This window comes from Equus asinus, chromosome 3 (genome assembly GCF_041296235.1).
Source record: "Equus asinus isolate D_3611 breed Donkey chromosome 3, EquAss-T2T_v2, whole genome shotgun sequence".
NCBI classification, from domain to species: Eukaryota; Metazoa; Chordata; class Mammalia; order Perissodactyla; family Equidae; genus Equus; species Equus asinus.
The window spans coordinates 91,967,094-91,990,044 of record NC_091792.1 but is presented as its reverse complement, the minus strand read 5'-3'; the positions used below and the strand labels follow the sequence as shown (position 1 = coordinate 91,990,044).

Genomic DNA, 22,951 nt, shown 5'->3' with positions numbered 1-22,951 from the left:
TTGTGGCCTAATTCAAGTAGCCAGCCAACGCTGCTCCATATTCTACAAGTGAACTAAACTAGGGGGACTCACGTCATCATTCATCTCACTAGGAATGATGCTACCCGCTACCTGCACTCTTGCAAGATCTACCCCGTAGGTTGTGTTTAACAAATACAGTAAGAGACCTTTTCAATATGTCAGCTGGGCCTGGGGCCCCAGGCAACTCTAATACAGGGACAGGTCCAAATGTCACCCGATGTGAGGTGACCAAGTGAAGGAAAAGGGAAAGATGCTGCACTGGAAATGTTCCCTCTAGAAGGATTGCCTCTTTTCCAGGTAGAGGCCATAGGGAAGCTTTACCGAGAATTGAGGTTGGGATGGACATCTCTTCCAAGTAGTTCCTTCATCACCCAGTTCCTTCTTTTGCCAAGGCATAATGTGCATTTCCATGTATGTGAAATGTTAGGCATTTCATATTCAATGAGCCTCAATTCTGGAAATGCAGGAAATTTCAGTAATTCTGAGGCAGCTGCCAGCTGGTCACCAGTCAAGTTCTCTGATTGTGCCATCCCGACAGTAGCTACCAGCCACAAGTGGCTATTTAAATTAATTAAAATTGTATATAATTAAACATTCAGTTCCTCAGCCACATTTTAAGCGCTCATTGTCTGTATGTGGCTAGTAGTTACTGTATTGGATGTTTGAAATAGAGAACATCATCATGACAGAAAGTTCTACTGAACAGCACTGTTTTAGAAGGTACTTACCAACAGTTATTTGTTTTCCTGAATCGGTATTCACACGTGGAAGGCCTGATATTTATCAGAGGGCATAGACTTCATCCTGTATCTCTCGTGCTGTCTATTCAGTTACATGCTCATCCAAGAGAAACCATCACTAATATACCAGACTTTTATCATAAAATTGTAACGATAATCAAGATCTCATAGAAATACCAACAGGAATTGGAGTAAGTAATGTGATTATAACATGCCCCAAAACATTTTTGTTGTGGCCAGAAATAGTTTGTAAGAGGTCTTGAAGTAAAATTCTGGGAATTTCCTTTCGATATGTGGCTCAAGCCGGGTGTTTTATTTAGTGCTTCGCTTGTGAATATCTTGCCCCCGGAACTTTAAGAACCGTTAAGTTCTTTAAGTCAGGGATCATGACCCGAGAGCTAATGCGTCTCCCCAGTGTTCTTCCACCAAGGCTTCTAGCTGGAGCAGGGTAGGTTGTCATGCCCTCTGGGCTGTGCCCTGTACAACCTGGACAGCTGTCTCAATGCCTTATCTACAAAAATGCTCAATATGGCTTTGGGGTCCAACAGAGATAGGCTCAAATCCTGGCTCTGAAGCCCAGCTGATTCCTGGGGATAGAATGCCAATATTTCAGGCATTGCAAAGAGTTAAGGCAGTGTACATACAGCCTCCCCACAGTGCCTGGTACATACTTGATGCACTAATAAATGGACAGTTAGTAATATGCAGTAAGTATTACCTGGAGTTTTTCTAATAGTTTTCATTTCTGGGTATTTTCTTTTTTTATTTTAATCTTTCATAGAGGGAAAATATCACTAGTCATTTTAATTAGGATTAGACTTTTCACAGCATTTTCACTGTTGTGTAAAATGTAAACAACATGAGGGCAGGAGCTTTGTTCTGTTCACTGCTATATTCTCAGCTCCAAGAACAGTGCCTGGCACGTGGTGGGCACTCAACAAATACTTTTTGAAGGAGAAAATAGAAGTTGCTTAGTATGAAAAAGAAGCAAGTCATTTTTCTCTTTTTTTATTGTTGTAAAATATACATAACAAAATTTACCATGTTAACCATTTTTCAGTGGAAGATTCAGTGGCATTAAGTACATTTACAATGTTGTGCAACCATCACCACTATGCATTTCCAGAACTTTGTCATCATGCCAACTGAAACTGTATCCAGTAAATGCTAACTCCCAACTTCCCCCTCACCCCCACCGTTAGTGGCCTCTATGTTACTTTCTGTCTCTATGAATTTCCCTGTTCTAGGTACCTCATATAAGTGGAATCATATAGTATTTGTCTTTTTGTGTCTGGCTTACTTCACCTAGAATAGTGTTTTCAAGGTTCATCCATGTTGTAGCATGTATCAAAATTTCATTCCTTTATAAACTGAATAATATCCCATCGTATGTACATCCCACACTGTATTTACCCCTTCATTGTTGATATCTTCCCGCTCTTTTACAGCTCTTCAAATTCATCAACTTCAACAGGACCATGAGTCAGCTCTCCACAACCATGTCTCGATGTGCCAAAGACCTCTTTGGCTTTGCAATTATGTTCTTCATTATTTTCTTAGCATATGCTCAGTTGGCATACCTCGTCTTTGGCACTCAGGTCGATGACTTCAGTACTTTCCAAGAGTGTATGTAAGTATATATGAAATTAAGGAGAAAAATTTAATCAGAGATGTCCTGCCTTCTCAAGGATAAAGAGATCTTCATGGTTGCTATTTAACCACCAATTGTTTAAAAGTTGTTATTTAAAATGAGAATAATTGTCTTTCCCACAAGCATTGACCCACCATTGCAAAGATGATGGTACGTTCTGAAATGGTGATGTTTAAGATAACAGTCCTAAAGTAGTAAGACACAGAGCAGCCATGGGAAACCAACACTGTTCCAAAGACTGAGGTCCTAGCACCAAGTGCAGATGAGAGCTTTTAAGAGACCATTTGCCTGTATTTTTGTTCCTATTAAATACTACTGTCATGTATTTTAAACTTCAATTTATTTTCTAAGGAAAAAAATAGTATTTCTAATATTCTATAAGGAATTCACACCGGTACAGGAATTTTCAGTCTTTTTATATATGACTGTTAAAAACAAACCAAAAAAAATCCAGTATCAAATTTCCATGCCGTTTAGACAGGAGTTGGGAGAGGAGAAGATCATCATAATGGGTGTTAGTAGGGCTTTGTGCATAAGGATCCCTGGTTAATGTTGCTGATTGATAAAAGTCAGGAATGGAAGTCATTTTACTGATTAAGACCCAGCATTGGCAACACGGGGCAATTTTTGACCCCACTTTGAGTGCGTTTGAGAATATTAGATCTTTGAACGCGTGTACTTTCAAAAAAAATTTCTTAAGAGGTTTTAAATTCAGACCCGGGGTGACCATTATGAAGGTTTAGAGTTACCATGTTTTACTCAGATTATGTATTAAATTCACATAGCTTTATAAGCCATCTAATAATAGTAATTCTATTTTCTTTTTAACCCAATGGAAATAACATATTTAGCATGAAAGCATTTATTTTTACTCCAGAAGGCTTTAATTGCTCACATAACCACAAGAGTTTTCCAAAGGGATGGACAATTTCCTGTTATTTGGCAGCTATCTACCCTGATCAAAAGGTCTGAAAGTATGAAAGTAAGAAATGTTACAGGCATGCTAGCCGTTCTTTGTTTTTGTATTGTGGTGGTGTGTTCTGTTTTGTTTTGTTTTCATAGCTTCACTCAATTCCGTATCATTTTGGGTGATATCAACTTCGCAGAGATTGAGGAAGCTAATCGAGTTTTGGGACCGATTTATTTCACTACGTTTGTGTTCTTTATGTTCTTCATTCTTTTGGTATGTACGCTTTCGTTCATAGTGAGGTGATTTAAATCATAAATCGCCATCTCTTCTTTTCTCTCACTCTCTATACCCTACCATTTTTTTTAAAACCCAGGAAGTAGAAAAAAACATAGATATCAGAAAATGTATTTTATTTTACTTTTCATTGATTCATAGTTTTAAGTCTTCACCAAATTTCTTTTCCATGGTCTTTCATTTATCCGTTTCTGTATGTCTATTCAATTCAAGAAAAAAAAGTTTAGATGAAGTGCAGACTCATAAAGTTACCTAAAATAGTGCTTTGCGTAAAAAGTAGAATATGCTTACGTGCTTTTTTTAATACAAACGTCAGCGCTTTCGTGGTCACTTGCTAGCATGACTTTTCATTTTTCTCCTTCTTCTTTCCTTTTTCAAAAATGAGAACTGACAAAGCAAGCTAGATCCAGGATGCCAAGGGTAATATTTGTGTGAATTATTGCTTGTCCAGATTAACATATTTTGTTTTAACTTACTCATTTAACAAATCTAGAGACCAGCTACACAGTATATTCAAATATTAAATTTAAAACTCAATCTAACAATGAATGGAAATTGCTTTAAAAATTATTTTTAAAAATAATTTTTTTCTATTGATTTGGTACAAATTAACGTTTTTAATATTTTGGCCCTAAGTTAAGATTTTTTTTAAAAGGCATTTTGTTCTTTGTCATACATTTATACATGTATTTGTCCACTAAGAAAGTATTAAGTTAGCTCAACCTAGGCAATGGATATTTTTCATCTGACGTTAACAGTTAAGACTTTCCTTACATCAACCATCATCTTATCAAAACAACAAAATTGTTCCCATTTTCAACAGATTTTATAAAGATCCCTTGTGTAAGGTTCAGTAATTCAATGTGATGCCTCCAAAGCTGGTCCAGGTACTTAGTGGTTCTGTATGTGGTGTATTGATTGAGTATTAGATGTACTTGAATAGGACTGAAAGAGTCAGGAAAATCATGCAAGTCCATTTGTATCTTGCTGTGTGCATATATCATGATTAGTTTTAAACTTGAGCCTCTTAAGTTTCTTCTTCCTATCATATAGTAAAGAAAAACTAGAGCGAAGAGTAAGCCTTTGTTCATCCCTAACACCGGTAGTACTTTGAATTCTGGAACACCCAAATCCCTGAATTTCTACTGAAAAAACAAAAACCAGGAACTGAGAGTTCTGCAGCAGACCCTTTAGTTGACTTTAGGCCACCTACATCTTATGTCATCTGCCAAATGAGGGACGTAATTGTGGCAATTTGAAATGATCAGATGTGGACTTGTGTGAATGTTGTCCTCTAGTTGGCAGCACCTTCTTGATTATTCAGTCATTTTATCAGATCAATCACTGGAACATGAAAAGAAGCTCTTAGTTTTTGTCTCTGTACTAAAATAATTTTTGGTACTCCTGCATTACAAGGAATTGCTCTCCCTGTGCCTCCCAGCGAGAAGGAGGAGGCTACTGTGCCTACTGTCAATATGGACCTTTTTTTTTAATGAAATGACAAGCCAGTTGCAGGGTTGGCCACCTTTCTGAAATGACTGCCAGGTATTAATTTGTTGCCCCTGCTTAACAAGAAGCCACAGTGGTGTGAGGTGGCCCAGCTGAGCCAGGAAGCAAAAGCCCCGTCATCAACAAGGACAGACCTGCTATTGCAGACATCCATCCAACGAACTAAGTGAACCTGTGAGACAGGATGGAGAGGAGGGTGACCTCTCTCTCCTCACACCTTCAAGAGCCGTTCTCAGCCACTTTCTGTTTTTTGAAAGCTCTTCTGAGGACGCACGCATTAATACACTTCAACTAAGAATTTGCAGGCATTATTAGTTAATAGCCATTTGGAAACTGAAATAGAGCATTAGATGTCTGTGTTGGGAGTGAGAAGTGAGAGAAGTTACTCCAACTGCATCTGTCTGCCCTTGGAATCGAGCATTAAGCCAGGAATTTACATGTATTCTGTGTTCTATCCTCATTTCAAACAGTATTCCTCCTTAATTCATAGCAGTTTAGTAGCCCAGTAAAATAATAGAGCTCTCATTTGTTCATTCATCAATCATTCAATAAATATTTCCTCAGCCACCATATTCCAGGCAATGTGCTAGACACTGGGAATCCAATGGTAAGGGAGACAGAGACAACCCCTGCCCTCATTCCACAGACTTGTGGGGGAAACAGACGTAACCAAATGCACACTTTATAGTTACAAACCATAGTTACTAAAAAGGAAAAACAAAGGAATTGATCAATTGGGTGTGGTGCTTGGAGAAAATCTGTTAGAAACCAGTGTTGGAAATACAAACCATTACTACTGGGGAAGGGAAAAGTCAGGAAAATGAACTAACCATTACTGAATAATAGTAGCTGTAAATTAGGTAGCACCTGCCATGCATTAGGCCCTGTCGTAAGCATTTGAGATAGATGATCTCATTAATTCTTACAACAAATCTATAGAGGAGGTACTATTATTTCTCCCATTTGATAAATGCAAAAACAAACAAATTTTAAAATGAAGATTAGAAGATGTAAACAGTCTAATATTGGCAGTAAAATCCAAGTTTGCTTAACACCAAAGTCTCTCTCTTTTCCACTAAGCTTTCCTTGACTAGCTTCCTCCTAGGCTGGTGGATTCCTCTTTGCAGGAATCTTTTTAACCCTTCAAAATAAGTTCTGTAAATCTCAAATAATGTTATATAACAGTATTTGGAATAAGCATAGAATTCTGCTTGTCTGTGTTGACTATTGAAATCTGAAGAGCCGTCTAGAGTTCTACACCCATTATAACTTATGCAAAATAAAAAAATAGAACATAGATAAGCAAAAATAATAAAATAATTCCACCATTCATAGGTAAGTACGTTAATGTTTTGTTGTATTTCATTCTTACGTCTTTTTGCAAAAATATCACAGTGTATGGTTTTGTAGGAAATAATATATATTGTACTTTCTTTTGACATGACTTAATGGAAAAAATAATTTTCCCAAAGAATATGGTAGCAAAACTATTAAAACACTCAGATTGAAAAAAAAAAGGATGAATAAAAATATATGTGTCAAATTTTGGATTGATGTTTACAAAATATATTTAGGTTTCTTCTTTAATCTCAACCTTCCTTTGATTTACGAACAGAATATGTTTTTGGCCATCATCAATGATACTTACTCTGAGGTTAAATCTGATTTGGCCCAGCAGAAGGCTGAAATGGAACTCTCAGATCTTATCAGAAAGGTATGACAATTCTCAGAATTGTTTTATTTTCTACTTAAGAGGAGCATTGTTTCATCCAGATTTCCAAACCAACATTGATCCATTGTCATTGTTTAAAATAAAGAGTAGATTGCTGTATTTCAGGAATAATTTAAATGTTCTCTGTCTTGGCGCTAGAGATGGATATATTCCTGGCTTGGACTTCAATTCTGGGAATCCTTTAACAAGCTGGAGTTAAATTCTCAATAATCTCTTTTGACTCTTAAGAACTGAACTGCTGGTTTCATCCCCTTTATTTATTTTGACACGTCCTCTAGTTGACTGTCACTTCCAGATCTGGAGTTCAGAATAAACTGGAAGGGAAGACTATAAAGACATTTCCACTTTTTCTATATTAATTACAATTTATAAAAACGAAGAGAAAGTTTAAGAGGCAAATACTGTATAGTTCACCCTTTATCCTTGGCCTTGCAGGCAAGTGTTAAAATAACGAAAGGAAACGGTCCTGCGGAGTCGGCCACGGCCTGAGGGCGTGAGAACTTTGGCTTTGCACCTTCGCAGGAAGTGCTGGATGTTAAGCAGAAGGGCAGGGCAGGGAAGTTGGGCTGCTTTGTTCTTCTCAACGTGACTTCTTTATTTGGTTTAAAGTATAAAACTTAAGCAATAACAAATAACTACATCCAAAATACACAGCTTGTTCCCTGACATCATTTTGCTAAGATACAGTGGCTCCTCGACCATAATATTTTTATGTTGGTTCCAGCCATGGGACTATGTTGTCTTTGAATCATCTAACAGAACGTCTGCTTCTTAAAGCAAAGTCGCTTGGATGGGACCTACGAATCGTGTTATCCTGAATCTTGCATACCCGTTGATGGACTACATTTTAGCCAATCTCCAGGGTGTATACGAGCAGTCTTCACTTTACACTTTGGTTCTGATAGGCACAAACTTCAGTTATTTCAGTTAGATAACACCGGCCTCTCAACACAGTTCAACACAGTATATTTCGGTTGTCACAGTATGTTACTGTAATAGCATAAAGTACAAACTTCACTCCCAACCCTTCAGGCTACAGATCATTACATAAATAACAGATGTGCGTCATAACTGTCACTCCTTTCAAAGCTCAGGATTGGTCGCTGAGCGTATGCCGTTCAGTTCACGCACAGGACACGTGGTTGTGTTGCCTCATCTCCCGGTGATAAACCCACATGACATTTTACAAAATCTTTTTAGCGTAATCAAAAAAGAGAATGTACCAGCAAAGATGAAAGTATAGCAAAGAATCAAAGAATGGTAACACTGGAAGTGAAATTCAAAACAAACGTAACAGATTTATGGAAGAAATAGGTAGCTGGCCTTGGGAATGTTGACACTACCACCATTCGAGAGATCTAGATATACAGTCAGAAGGACTTAGTGAAGGCAAATTTATCAACGTAAATGAGGAAAGGGATTGTGATGAAAAGCATGAAGGTGTCTCAGAGGAAGTGACAATGGCAAAAAACTTCACATTAAAGGACCTTTGGGGGATATTTCACAACATTGAAAGTGCAAAGGATAAAACGTTGGGAGCTGATCCATATTAAGAAAAGATTGTGATAATTCACCAAGACATGGAAAAGATGCTCACTTCGTAACTTATACACGAAGAAGGCAAGCACTATTCAAACTGCTCTGGATAAGGTTTTTTACAAAAAAATAAAACCCTTTAGTTTTCAACTTTTCTAATGTTTTAAATTTCAATGTACTAAATAAATATTCATTTTGCTATTTTTTCATTTCCTTATAAATTTATAATTGACACTAAGGGAGTTTTTAATGTTTCAACAAAAAGTTTTAAAGGTCACGGAACAGTCGTAATTTTTCCTGTTCGTTATTAACATCACTGCCTCCTTGGAGCTTGCGTGGTCTTTTTTACAGCCTCCCACCACTATGCAAAGCAAGGTCTACCTGTAGCTTGTTAGTGAAAGATCCTCATCCACATTTTATGGAACTTTTGTTACATACTCAACATATGTAAAGAAATTACTGACTGTGAGATAATATAGAAAATAATCAACCCCTGACTCCATTTTCTCGGTATTCTTGAGAACTGTTGCACATTTCTACATCTTCTGAGATAGACGGCTATGGAACATGCAGTGATTTTCATTTCTGTAATGTAGGTGCACATAAGAGCAAAAGGCCCTGAGTTCCTCTTGATTTACTGAAAGACCCTGACTCTTCCCATATAATTCTTCCACAAGAGTTTTATGGAAACTTGGAATATGCTGATTATCCATTCATTCAACACATAGTTACTGAGTGGCCAGCTTGCGTCAGGCACTGTCCTCGTCCCTGGGTTTACAGTAGTTACTGCTGTAAGTGGAAGGCAAAGCAAATGCAAAAGGAGAATAAACTAAACCAAGTCTTTTCTTTTCCACAGGGCTACCATAAAGCCTTGGTCAAACTAAAACTAAAAAAAAATACTGTGGATGATATTTCAGAGAGTCTACGGCAAGGAGGAGGCAAGTTAAACTTTGATGAACTTCGGCAAGATCTCAAAGGGTGAGAATCACACTTTCTGAAGCCCTGGGAGATTGCTTATGATAAATTCTTGATGAGAAGAATATTTCTGGCCCAAGTACTCACAGAGACACTTTTTCAGAGGTGGATGTTTTTCTGGAATATACTGTAAGAGGAGGAGTGGCCCTGATTCAGCAATTTATCTTTTCCCCCTGCGTTTTGATGTCTCTGTGTTTGGGTTGGACCATGTACATGAATGAGTTCATCTGTAACCTCTCAATAATTTCAGGAAGGGCCATACTGATGCAGAGATTGAGGCAATATTCACAAAGTATGACCAGGATGGAGACCAAGAGCTGACTGAACATGAACATCAGCAAATGAGAGACGACTTGGAAAAAGAGAGGGTAGGTCTGGTTTGGGGGAACGTGGATGGATTCCGTACCCACAGTGCTTCAGGCGCCAGACTAAGCCGTGGGTTACTGAGAGCCTCTCTCTCTCCCTCTCTCCTCTATCTCTCTCAGTCCATTTATGAATAGTACCCCACTTATTCCAAAAAAGATATAGAACACAGTAATACATGAAAATGCAACAAGTTAGCATAAATGTAAAAAATCAAACATGAAGAGTAAAGCAAAACAAAACAAAAGGGAAATAAAACTAGACTTTGAATGAAGTTAAAAATGCATTCTATAAAAACACATGCTTATTAAGATTGGGCTACAAATTTGGCACTAAATTTTCTTGTAATCAACTTGAAAAGAGAAACCCAAGTTGTTACATACTTCACAATGTCCATGAGAGTGGAAACTAAAAAAGATGTCTTAGGAGACATAAAATTAATTAGTTGCTCTTTAAATTAACATGTACGGTAAAATGAGACTAACCACAGCCTTCGATTTGAATACTTATTATGAAACTGTTAAAAGTGAACTTATATGGACTTTTATAGTCAGAAAAGATAATTAAAGATTTAACATTAACTTTAAAAATAAATGGTTAAACAAACAAACAAAAATCCATGGTAACTGAGTTACAGAGAATACAGAAGAATGATGTACACAAAGTCACTTTCCTAGGAGGAGACGGTATAGAACGATGGTTTCTAAACGCTGCTCCACAGAACAGTGCCAGTGGGTGAAAAACGTCACCAGTCAGAGTGAAATGGGAACGAGAAGACAATGAGTAAAATTCTCCCAAGGCTGTATTTAATCAAAATTCTTATTCTGAGATTTTGTCCTTCCTACTTTGTAGCTATTAAATGTGTTATCTTTTATGAAAAGATGATATGTTTCTTCATTTACTTTTTTCTTTACTTTGTTGTGTTTTTAATGTTATTTCTTCTCCAAACAAAAAGTTAGCGACTCCTTGCTGGTCATTAAAATCTGTTTTGAAAATTTGCCAATCCATGAAATTGAAAAGTGTGAGGATCACAGTCCGGTGTTAACCACGAAGAAATCCTGAGTAAATGGCAAACACCCATTTCTCATTTGCCCGAGCCCTCAGTGAAGCTTCCGTGGGGTCTGGCTGTTCCTGCTTCTCACCCAGTGACTCCATGTTCTTCAGGAGGACCTGGACTTGGATCACAGCTCTTTACCGCGTCCCATGAGCAGCCGAAGTTTCCCACGAAGCCTGGATGACTCTGAGGAGGATGATGATGAAGACAGTGGGCACAGCTCCAGAAGGAGAGGCAGCATCTCCAGTGGGGTGTCTTATGAAGAGTTTCAAGTGTAAGTATAACGGAATTGAGTTGAGAAGAGTCCAAATGAGACCCAGCAATTTCTCCACCTCTCTCAATTCAGTCCACTCCATTACTAATCATCAGGTCTTTCTTATGACTTTTATTGGTGTTTTCTTCTCTTTATAAAAGTAATATCATTGTAGGAAAATTAGTAAATAAAAACAAAAGAAAACATTAAAATCTCTCATATTCTCAGCAACAAAAATGTCAGTTAACATTTTGGTATTTGTGTCTCCATTTACCTGTGTTTATTTTATTTTATTTATTTTTTTAAGATTGACCTCTGAGCTAACACCTGTTGCCAATCTTCCTCTTTTTTTCCCCTTCTTCTCCCCAAACCCCCCAGTACATAGTTGTATATTCTAGTTGTAGGTCCTTATGGCTCTGCTATGTGGCATGCTACCTCAGCATGGCTTGATGAGCGATGCTAGGTCTGCACCCACTATCCAAACCAGCAAAACCCTGGGCCACCGAAGCAGAGCACATGAACTTAACCACTCAGCCATGGGGCTGGCCCCTACGTGTGTTTATTTTTTTTATGTTTTTATGGCCTAGCATATCGTGTATCCTGGACAATATTCCACGTACACTTGAGGGAAATATATGTTCTGCTGTTGAGTGCAGTGTTCTATAGATGTTTAGTAGGTCTAGTTAGTTTATAGTGTTATTTAAATCTCCTATCCCTTGTTGTTTTAGCTTGTTGTTTTATCTAGTATTTGAAAGTGGGGTATAAAAGTCTCCAGCAATCATTATTAAATTGTCTATTCTTTCATTTCTGTAAGGTTGTGTTTTGTGTATTTTGGAACTCTGTTATTAGGTGCATACATGTTTATACTGATACATCTTCCTCATGGATCCACCCTGTTTTCATTATAAAATGTCCTACTTTAACTGTAGTAAAATTTTTTGTTTTAAGGTCTTTTTTTATCTGATATTACTACAGTGACTCTGACTTTGTTATGGTTGCTTTTTTGCATTGTATATATTTTTCCTTCCTTTTACCTTTAACCTATTTGTATCTTTGAATCTAAAGTATGTCTCCTAGAGACAGCATAGAATTGCATCTGGTCTTTTTATCCAGCCTGACATGTCTTTTGATTAGAAAGTTTATTCCATTTACATTTAATATTACCATTGATATAGCTGGATTTACATCTGCCATTTTATTTTTTGTTTTCTCTAGATCTCATGTCTTTTTTTGTTCCTCTGTTCCTTCTTTATTGCTTTCTTTTACATAAAGTGAATATTTTCTAGTGTATCATTTTAATTCCTTGAATGATTTTTTCACTATATTTTAGTTATTTTTTTAGTGGTTGCTCTAGGACTTAACACATACAAATCAACTTGTCAGAGTCTACTTCAGATTTATACTAAATTAATCCAATGAGAAATAGAAATATTGTTCTTATATAATTCCATTACTCCTTCACCTTTTTGCGCCATTATTATACAAGCATACCTTGGAGATCTTGTGGGTTTGGTTCCAAACTACCACAATAAAGCAAGTCACACAAATATTTTGGTTTCCAGTACGTATAAAAGTTATGTTTACACTATACTCTAGTCTAAGTGTGTAATAGCATTATGTATAAAATATATATATATATATACCTTAATTAAAAAATACTTTATTGCTAAAAAGTACTATCATCTGAGCCTTCAGCAAGTCATATCTTTTTGCTGGTGGACAGTCTTTCCTCGATGTTGATGGCTGCTGACCCATCAGGGTAGTGGTTGCTGAAGGTTGGGGTGGCTGTGGCAATTTCTTAAAATATGACAACAGTGAAATTTGCCTCATCGATTGATTGATTGATTCCTCTCACTAATTATTTCACTATAGCATGCAGTGCTGCTTGATAGCATTTTACCCACAGTAGAAGTTCTTTCAAAATTGCAGTCAATCAGAGGCTGGCCCCATGGCCGAGTGGTTAAGTTTGCTCACTCCACTTTGGCAGCCCAGGATTCATGGGTTCAGATCCTGGGTGCAGACCTACATACCACTCATCAAGCCATGCTGAGGTGGCGTCCCATGTAGAAGAACTAGGATATGATATACAACTACATACTGGGGCTTTGGGGAAGAAAAAAAAAGAGGACGACTGGCAACAGATGTTAGCTCAGGGCCAACCTTCCTCACCAAAAAAGCATTAAAAAAAATTGCAGTCAGTCCTCTCAAACTCTGTCACTGCTTTATCAACTAAGTTTATGTAATATTCTAAATCCTTTGTTGTCATTTCAGCAATCTTTGTAGCATCCTCATCAGGAGTAGTTTCTCTCCCAAGAAAACACTTTCTTTGCTCATTCATAAGAAGCAGCCGCTGAAGTTTTATCGTGAGATTGCAGCAATTCACTCACATCTTCAGGCTTCACTTCTAATTCTAGTTCTCTTGCTGCTTCCGTCACATCTGTAGTTACCTCCTCCACTGAAGTCTTGACCCCCTCAAAGTCATTCAGGAGGGTTCGAATCAACTTCTTCCAAACTCTTTTTTTTTTTAAAGAGTTTATTTTTCATTTTTCTCCCAAAGCCCCCTAGTACATAGTTATGTATTTTTAGTTATGGGTTCTTCTAGCTGTGGCATGTGGGATGCCACCTCAGCATGGCCTGATGAGCAGTGCCATTTCCACACCCAGGATTCGAACTGGCAAAACCCTGGGCCGCCACAGCAGAGCACACGAACTTAACCACTCGACCACGGGGCCAGCACCCCAAACCCTTATTAATGTTGATATTTTGACCTCTTCCCATAAATCATGAATCTTCTTAATGGCGTCTAGAATGGTGAATCCTTTCCAGAAGCTTTTCGATATGCTTTGCCCAAATTCATCAGAGGAATCACCATCTATGGCAGCTGTAGCCTTACAAAATGTGTTTCTTAAGTAGTAAGACTTGAAAGTTGAGCTTACTCCTTGATCCATGGAGGTTGTGTTAGCAGGCATGAAAACAACATTAATCTCATTGTACATCTCCATCAGAGCTCTTGGGTGACCAAGTGTATTGTCAAGGAGCAGTAATATTTTGAAAGGAATCTTTTTTTCTGAGCAGTAGGTCTCAAAAGTGGGCTTAAAGTACTCAGTAAACCATGCTGTAAACAGATGCGCTGTCATCAAGGCTTTGTTGTCCGTTTTCAGAGCACAGGCCGAGTAGATTTAGCATAATTTTTAAGGGCCCTAGGATTTTCAGAATGATAAATGAGCATTGGCTTCAACTTAAAATCACCAGCTGCATTAGCCCCTAACAAGAGAGTCAGCTGTCCTTTGAAGCCAGGCATTGACTTCTCCTTTCTAGCTATTAAAGTCCTAGGTAGCATCTTCTTCCAGTATAAGGCTGTTTCGTCTACACTGAAAACCTGTGGTTTAGTGTAGCCACCTATGTGAATTCTCTTAGCTAGAGCTTCTGGAGAACTTGCTGCAGCTTCTGCATCAGCACTTGCTGCTTCACCCTGCACTTTTATGTTATGGAGATGGTTTCTTTCCTTAAACCTCACGAACCAACCTCTGCTGCTTCAGAGTTTTCTTCTGCAGCTTCCTCCCCTCTCAGCCTTCATAGAACTGAAGACAATTAGGACCTTGCTCTGAATTTGGCTTTGGCTTAAGGGAATGTTGTGGCTGGTTTGGTCTTCTATCCAGACTGCTAAAACTTTCTGCATATCAACAATAAGGTGGTTTCACTTTCTTATCATTCGTGTGCTCACTGGAGCAGCCCTTTTAATTTCCTTCAAGAACTTCTCCTTTGCAGTCACAACTTGGCTACCCATTTAGTGCAAAAGGCCTGGTTTTTGGCCTTTCTCAGCTTTCCTCATGCCTTCCTCACTAATTTCAATTATTTCTAGCTTTTAGTTTAAAGTGAGAGACATGCAACTCTTCCTTTCACTTGAACACTTAGAGGCCATTGTAGGGTTATTAGTTGTCCTGATTTCAATATTGTTGTGTTTCAGAGAGTAGGGAGGCCCAAGGAGAGGGAGAGACACAGGGAACGGCCAGTCCAGTGGAGCAGTCAGACACATACAGCATTTATCAATTAAGGTCGCTGCCATATATGGCCACAGTTTGTGGCATCCCAAAACAGTTATAATAGTAACATCAAAGATCACTGATCACAGATCACCTTAACAAATATAATAATAATGAAAAAGTTTAAAATATTGTGAGAATTACCAAAACGTGACAGAGAATACGAAGTGAGCAAATGCTGTTGAAAAAATCGTGCTGATAGACTTGGTTGACACAGAGTTGCCACAGACTTTCAATTTGTAAAAAACGCAATATCTGTGAAGCACAATAAAACAAAGCACAGTGAAACAACTTATGCCTATACGTGTACACCTATATTTGTTACAAATCCAACGATACATTGTTATAATTATCCCTTTATATAATTTTATGTCTCTTAAAGGACATAATTGCCATTATCAGTGCTCTTTGTTTTTTCATGTGGATTCTGATTGCTGTCTGGGATCACTCGCTTTCAGCCTGAAGAACTTCCCTTAGTACCCCTCTATAGCAGACCTGCTGGCATGAAGTCTCTCGGTTTTTCTTTATCTTAGAATGTTTTTATTTCACCTTCATTTCCTTCTGGCCTCCATTGTTTCTGATGAGAAGACAGCTGTTAATCTTACTGAGGTTCCCTTGTATGTGATGAGTCATTTTTCTCTTGCTGCTTTCAAGATTTTTTTTGTCTTTCAGCATTTTTAATGATGTGTCTGAGTGTGAATTTGCAGTTATCTTACTTGGAGTTCCTAATTTCAGTAGGAGGAGTGAGAGTCTGTGGCATGTGAGCCAGTCTTCTTCCTCTTTCCTGCTCCCAGCTCATGTGACAGAAGTACCGCTTTGGGTGGGTGTGGCAAAGGACACAGGGCTCCCTCTCCCTTTTGCCCCCTTATCTCCTGGGAGTGACAGGCTGCCAGCATTTCTCAACTTCACGCCTCCACCTCCAAATCTGTGTTGCAAAGGCTCTAATCCAGGCAAGAGTGGACACTGATGTGTCTTTGCAGTTATCTTACTTGGAGTTCATTAAGCTTCTTGGATGTGTAATATTTTCATCAAATTTAAGAAGTTTCAACCATTATGTCTTCAAATATATTTCTGCTCCTTTCTCTCTCTCCTTTCCTTAGGGACTCCCATTATGTGGGTGTTAGGATGCTTACTGGTATCCCACATTTCTCTTAGGCTCTGTTCATTTTTCATCATTCTCTCTATTTTTCTCTCCGTTCTTCAGATTGCCTAGTTTCTATATGTCTGTCTTCAAGTTTGCTGATTCTTTCTTCTGCCAGCTTGAATCTACCATTGAGACCCTCCAGTGAATTTTTCATTTCATTTATTGGACTTTTCAACTCCAAAATTTCTGGTTCTTTTTAATAATCTCTGTGGCTTTATTGATATCTTTATTTATGAGACAAAGTCATCATACCATCCTTTATTTCTTTAAGCATGATTTCCTTTGGTTCTTTGAATGTATTTACAATACTACTTTGAGCTCTTTGTCTAATAAGTCTACCTGGGCCCTCTCAAAGGCAGTGTCTGTTGTTTGCTTTTTTTTCCTATGTATGGGTCACATTTTCCTGTTTCTTTGCATGTCTCATAATTTTTTGTTGAAAACTGGAGATATTAAATCATAACTTATAGCAATTCTGGACACTAATCCCCCTTCCCCCCAGGGCTTGTTTTTGTTGTTGTTTGCATGTTTGTTTTTTAGTGAAGTCTGTTTCCCCCACATTGTGAAGCCTCTGATGTGGCTTCTCAGAGGGCACAGCCATGACCATGCACACAGTCATCCTGGGGAAACTGGTTTTAGCAGGACTCTCATTGTCTTTCCCTGATCTTTCTGGTAAGCCTTCTGCCTCTGCTGGTATCGCACCCACCTCTTAGTTTCCACTAATTGTTGGCTGATTGGTCTATTGTTTTCAATAGTGCCTTGGGCTATCAATTGCTCCACAGTCTGACTGCAATTAAATTCGGACCCCTATGCAGGGGTAGTTTTTGAGACCATTCTTTAGCTGTCTTCTTAGCTGTGTCTTTCCCTGGTTCTCTCTAGTAAATTAGTTGATAAATACTTTAACTCGTTGATCTCATGAGGTGACCAGCCTCCTCTTAACCGCTTATCACCACAATCTCCATTGTTTTCAAGAGCACTCTTAGGCTTGAATTTTCCCAACTTTGTTCCAGATGAAGCCAGTTCATGTAGGGGAAGCTTTGGAGCTCTCTGTCCTACGGCCTGACTCTCCCCCTGGGCCAGCATCTGTGCCACTGCTCCAGAGCCAGGGGCACGGCCAGTGACTCTTCCCTCTCAAGGTGACACCCCTGCTTCATGAGTAAGGCAGTGGGCCAGGATGGCATTCTTTGGTCTTCTCAGCTGGCTCCTCATGGCATGGAAACTCCATCCTACGATTGGAAGTTGAGTGGAAGAAGAGAGCCTTATATTCCTCAGCCACTCTTGCCTGGATTAGAGCCTTTGCAACACAGATTTGGAGGTGGAGGCGTGAAGTTGAGAAATGCTGGCAGCCTGTCACTCCCAGGAGATAAGGGGGCAAAAGGGAGAGGGAGCCCTGTGTCCTTTGCCACACCCACCCAAAGCGGTACTTCTGTCACATGAGCTGGGAGCAGGAAAGAGGAAGAAGACTGGCTCACATGCCACAGACTCTCACTCCTCCTATTGAAATTAATGAATTTTTTTTTACATAAATGCTTCTTTGTTTGCTACATGCCCCTAAGAAAATTTCCAGAAAAATTTTTAAATGATTTTCAATAGTTATGGTGGTTTCACTGGGGAGAGGGCCTCCAGAGCCCTCATATCACCATTTCAGAAGTTGTCTCCTGTTTATATGTTTCTTAAGTATTTATATAACATTTCATTTATTCAAAATAATGGAATCATAAGTGAACATACTGTTTTCTAACTGCTTTATTTACTTAATATATTGTGAACATCACTCTATTGCATTAAATATTCTGTCACAGTATAATTTCTGGTGTCTCCAGAATTCCATTGTATAAATGAACAATAACATATTTAAATAATCTGCTACTAATTATTTAATGTAACCATTTTTCAGTGACCCACTATTAATAAGCAGAACTCTAATGAATATTCTGGTAGCCAAAAATCACGTATATACTTATTTCCTTTAGAAAATTTTCAAAAAATGGAATATCTAAATAAAAGGTAGGCATACATTTTTAAGACATCTGATGCAGTGTTCATTTGCAGAAAAGTTGTGTCAATTAGAGCCCCTCCAGCAATGTATGAGAGTTTATTGCTTAATAAACTCAAATAAGTTTGAGACTACTTAGAAAGTGTTTCAGATTATCATACTGTTTAAGAAAAAAGTCTTAGCGCTTCCGTTTGAAAAGCCAGCTGGGCTGAGAAGGCGACAACACATGTTGGCTTTGCCCTTCTCAACTGTGGTTTCCTGCAGCCTAGTGAGACGAGTGGACCGAATGGAGCACTCCATCGGCAGCATCGTGTCCAAGATTGATGCTGTGATAGTGAAGCTGGAGATCATGGAACGGGCCAAACTGAAGAGAAGGGAGGTGCTGGGAAGGCTGCTGGATGGGGTGGCTGAGGTAAGCAGTCATCTGAAACAGAAACACTCTGATTGTGTAAGTCATCAGGTACTCATATTTTGTAACCATTAATCCAAGAAGGTTCTCCGTGACTATTAATGCAGATCGATGCAGATCAAATAATCATCTGGAGGTGTTACTTTTTTTTTTGACTTTAAAACATTTTATTTTCACCTAAAACATAGAAGTGTGTATTCATTCGCTGATCTCCAATTATAAGGCCAAGGCATTTTCTTGTTTTTTAAAATTTTTTTTTAATTGAGGTAACATCGGTTTATAACATTGTATAAATTTCATGTATACATCATTATATTTCGGCTTCTGTATAGACTGCATCATGTTCACCATCAAAAGTCTAGTTGCCATCCATCACTGCACACATGCGCCCCTTGACCCCTTTCACCTTCCCTCACCCCCTTCCCTTCTGGTAACCACCAATCTGTTCTCCACATCTATGTGTTTGGAGGTGTTACTTTCTTAATACTCCACACACTGATGGTCCTGCCTTCACTGGATGGTAGAATTAGCAAAAAAGTTACTCCAGTAACTCTGAGAATTGCTGTTGTGTGCTGTGAATCTCCAGCCTTACCTAATTACAGATTATTTGGCCTCCAAATTTCCCAAGGCAATTTCTGAGTACAAGAGTATGTGTCGCCCTACCCCCAACATCTTGATTTCCTTTTCCTTTCTTAGGATGAAAGACTGGGTCGAGACAATGAAATCCACAGGGAACAGATGGAACGGCTGGTACGGGAAGAGTTGGAACGCTGGGAATCTGATGATGCAGCCTCCCAAATAAGTCATGGTTTAGGCACACCTGTGGGACTAAATGGTCAGCCTCGCCCCAGAAGCTCCCGCCCTTCTTCCTCCCAGTCTACAGAAGGAATGGAAGGCGGAGGTGGGAACGGGAGTTCCAATCTCCACGTCTAGGATGCCTATTAGTGTATGTGTTCCTCACAGGTGAGAAGGCAGCTGTCCTGGATTGCCATAGCAAGCACACTATTTATATGCCCTGACCACCATATGATGCTGGTCATTGTGACCAATCGTTAATTCCTCTGCACTTTAATTTATTTTAGATAAACTTTGCCCATGGATCAAAGAAGATTTTTTCTTTTTCTCATATAAGAAATCTAGGTGTAAATATTGAGTAGAGAAAAAAAAACCTTTGTAAAGTATATACAGTGTGTGCCCACTTGCTAACCATGACTGAGTCTCCTCAGTTGACAATGAAGTGGCCTTTTAAAGCCAGGCAAGAACTGTCAAAAGGCTTCTGAGTTTTATTTCCAATCAGAAAAATCAGTATTGTCCTTTTTGCCCAGTGTGTGAAGGGAAAGTGGGGCCATTCCTTCCACTCAGGCTTAGCTCATGGGCTGAATACATAGCTTTCTTTTAAGAAAGGAGCCTTTTATTTCAACTACCTTCCTGGGGTAAACTTTTCTAAAAGATGAGCTGGAAAAGAACTCCAAACCATAGAATGGGTGTGTAGGCATTATGCTAGAATTTGTATGAATGGTTAAGACAAATGTTGAATACTATGCTTTTTTGTCTTTTTATCATATCTAATGTCTGTGGGAATAACTGTTTCACTTAATTTTTATACTATTTTTGCTCATTTGAGATAGGCTGTGTGAAACCACCAAAAATCAGTTATGGTTTAAAATGTCATCTATAACCGTAACATAGAATTGGAAGGAATCCTATCACTGTTTGACTTTTTCTAATAATTAATTTCGTATAAATATTTATCCATATATTCTCTTCTCCATGTGGCTCAACTTATTTGCAACTGAATTTAACTCAGTTAGTTGTAACTAATCTAGGAAGACCAACTTACTAAAATTGTTAGTATGCCCTGAAAGCTTTAATTCACCAAATATGTTCACTTGAAACAAAATTTTAAGGAAGTTTTGAAATTCATATGAAAATGTTATAAAGCTAAAGTTTGACTTTTATACTGTTTTAAGAATTTAGAACTCCAGTACTCTTGATTCTGCATTTCAAAACTAGAATTTATAACCTAAATGGGGCTCAATTTAATGAAAAGGAGTTTTTGGTATTGAAAGTTCATCCTTTATCAGAAGGTGGCAGCCAAAGATGGAGTTTGCAGCAGGTTTTTTTTCCTTAGGAGACGGTCTCACCACATTTATGAGGAAGAAATCTATTTCTCAATAAAAAATAAAAATCTTATTTTTCAAAAGTGACCTTTGGAGAGGTAATGGGACAAGAGAATGCAGTGCTGGTGAATAATTCTCACTTGGAGAACAATAGAAGAGAGGCCTGTTTTTAATGCTGTATTTTAAATTCACATGCTGTTCATTTAATTAGTAGGCCGTCAGGCAAATCGTCAGTGAAAACATGAGCCAACAAACTTTTCTAAGCTGCTTTCTACAGAAGTTTCTTAAACAGTTACTTCCCATGGCTTCATCTCTATCTTTACTTTCTTTTGAATATGCTACACAAAGTTTTTTTCACTAGGTACTAAAGTTTGCATTCCAGGGACATTGAGTGTACGTATTTATGTATGTGTACCGTGTTGTTACGTTTAAACAAACTTCAATTTGAAGTGCTGCCATTATGTGGTACCCATGTGTATCGACCACGTGCCATATGTCAATTATGGTCACTAGAAAGTCTTTTTATGATACTTCTTATTATACTGTTTTTCATTTCACCTGTAAAATTTTGCAAAATTCTTTCTTTTTACGCATTAGTTACGTAATTTTTTCTTCTTTAGTCATGGAGAATTCCTTCTTCATCCCTCCCCCATCCTCTTCTCCTCTATATTGGTATTAAGAAGATGTTACATATGCAAGTCTCTCTCGATAGTCGAGAATTTCGTTAATGTGTAATACTGAGCACTTTACTTCTTAATAAAGACTTGATAAAATAGCAGATGGAAGAGTTGTCTGTTTCTTGAGTAGAAGCAGTTGGGTAATTTGCCTTGTTTCTTGAGGCTTAGACTTTGAAAAAGGCATCTTCTCTTTTTATGTCCAAAAACAGCATGATTGACACATTGCTGCTTCTGCAGTGTGTACCTCTAGTAAGTGATTGTGATGATTGTGTAGTATTTCCTTGTGTGCAGCCACCATGTTCTACTTATGCATTCCTACAGCCAGTGATGGCTCTGATATTTCTGCTACTTCAACATCTTTGTACAAGATTCCCCTGCTCACTTTTCACAGGTCCCTCAGTGGGTTTATAACAGGAGTCGCAGTGCTGAGACCCAGGTATGTAAATATTTAATTTTTCTCGGAACTGTCAGGTTGCCCTCCAGAATGACTGCACCAATCTCCAACTCCTACAGTTACTACACGCGTGAGACCACCGGTTCTGTCCATGACCCTGCTAGCATTGGTACCATTCAGCTTCCTAATCTTTGTTAATGGCATGGTTTTAAGGTGAGGTCTCATTTTATTTTGCATTTCTCTGATTCCTGATAACGTTGAACATCCTCTCATATAGTTGTTTAACATTTGGGTTTTCCTTTTTATAAATAGACTGCCTTTTCAAACCTTGAAAATATTACTCTTTGATCTAATGGGAAACAAGTATGTTTTTGTTCATTGCCAATTTTTCCACTAGGTCAAGGCCTTTTTGTTGATTTGCAAACGTTCCTTATATAGTTTAAATATTAATCTCTTATCAGTTTTTGATTCTGTTATCTCTCATCCAACTGATAACTTTGTCAATGTTTCCTTGGGTTTTGTGTAGTAAAATCCATCAGTTTTTTTTTGCTTTATTGTGTTTGGAGGTTTTAAAGGTCACAAACTGTTATTTATTAAAGTGGCAGTTTTACCTTTCATATTTAATACATCTTAAGAATAACTTTGCATAAGGTCCATAGGTATTTTCCTCCATATAATGAGCCAGTTTTGTCAACACTCTCTATTAAATAAGTCATTTTTCCTTACTAATGGTGTTACTGATATATTTCAAGTTCATGTATATATGTGTCTGTCTCTTTAGCCTCTTTACACCAATCTAGGAATGTTCTAGCATAGTAATTTTATTATCATGACTTTGTAGTGTGTCTTCATATGTGATAAGGTCTTCATATGTGTGCTTCTCTTTGACCTTTTTTCTCAAAATTGACTAAGCTATTTTGTGAATCTTTATTTTTTCTATATAAATGTTAGAACAAGTTTAATGGGTTCTTGGGGGAAAAAATGTCCCGCTGAAATTTAATTGGAATTGCATTGAATTTATTGATTAGTTAATATCTATTAGAGAACTGACATCTTTACAATATCAGAAACAAAACTCTCCATTTATACAGAACTTCCTTAATGTCCTTTGTTTCTTAAAATTTCATAAAGAT

At 38.0% G+C, this 22,951-nt stretch overlaps 1 protein-coding gene across 1 annotated transcript in view; it reads left to right on the top strand.

Annotated features, from left to right (window-relative positions):
* Window positions 1-21,525, top strand: part of PKD2 (polycystin 2, transient receptor potential cation channel) — a 54,103-nt gene extending 32,578 nt beyond the window's left edge. The window contains exons 8-15 of the mRNA XM_014842427.3: window positions 2,210-2,391; window positions 3,475-3,595; window positions 6,741-6,839; window positions 9,250-9,371; window positions 9,619-9,736; window positions 10,896-11,059; window positions 18,483-18,630; window positions 19,324-21,525. Of these exons, the coding sequence (XP_014697913.3) occupies window positions 2,210-2,391; window positions 3,475-3,595; window positions 6,741-6,839; window positions 9,250-9,371; window positions 9,619-9,736; window positions 10,896-11,059; window positions 18,483-18,630; window positions 19,324-19,560 (1,191 nt within the window). The 3' untranslated portion in view covers window positions 19,561-21,525. The remainder of the gene's footprint in view (window positions 1-2,209; window positions 2,392-3,474; window positions 3,596-6,740; window positions 6,840-9,249; window positions 9,372-9,618; window positions 9,737-10,895; window positions 11,060-18,482; window positions 18,631-19,323) is intronic.
* The last annotated feature ends 1,426 nt before the right edge of the window (window positions 21,526-22,951 follow it).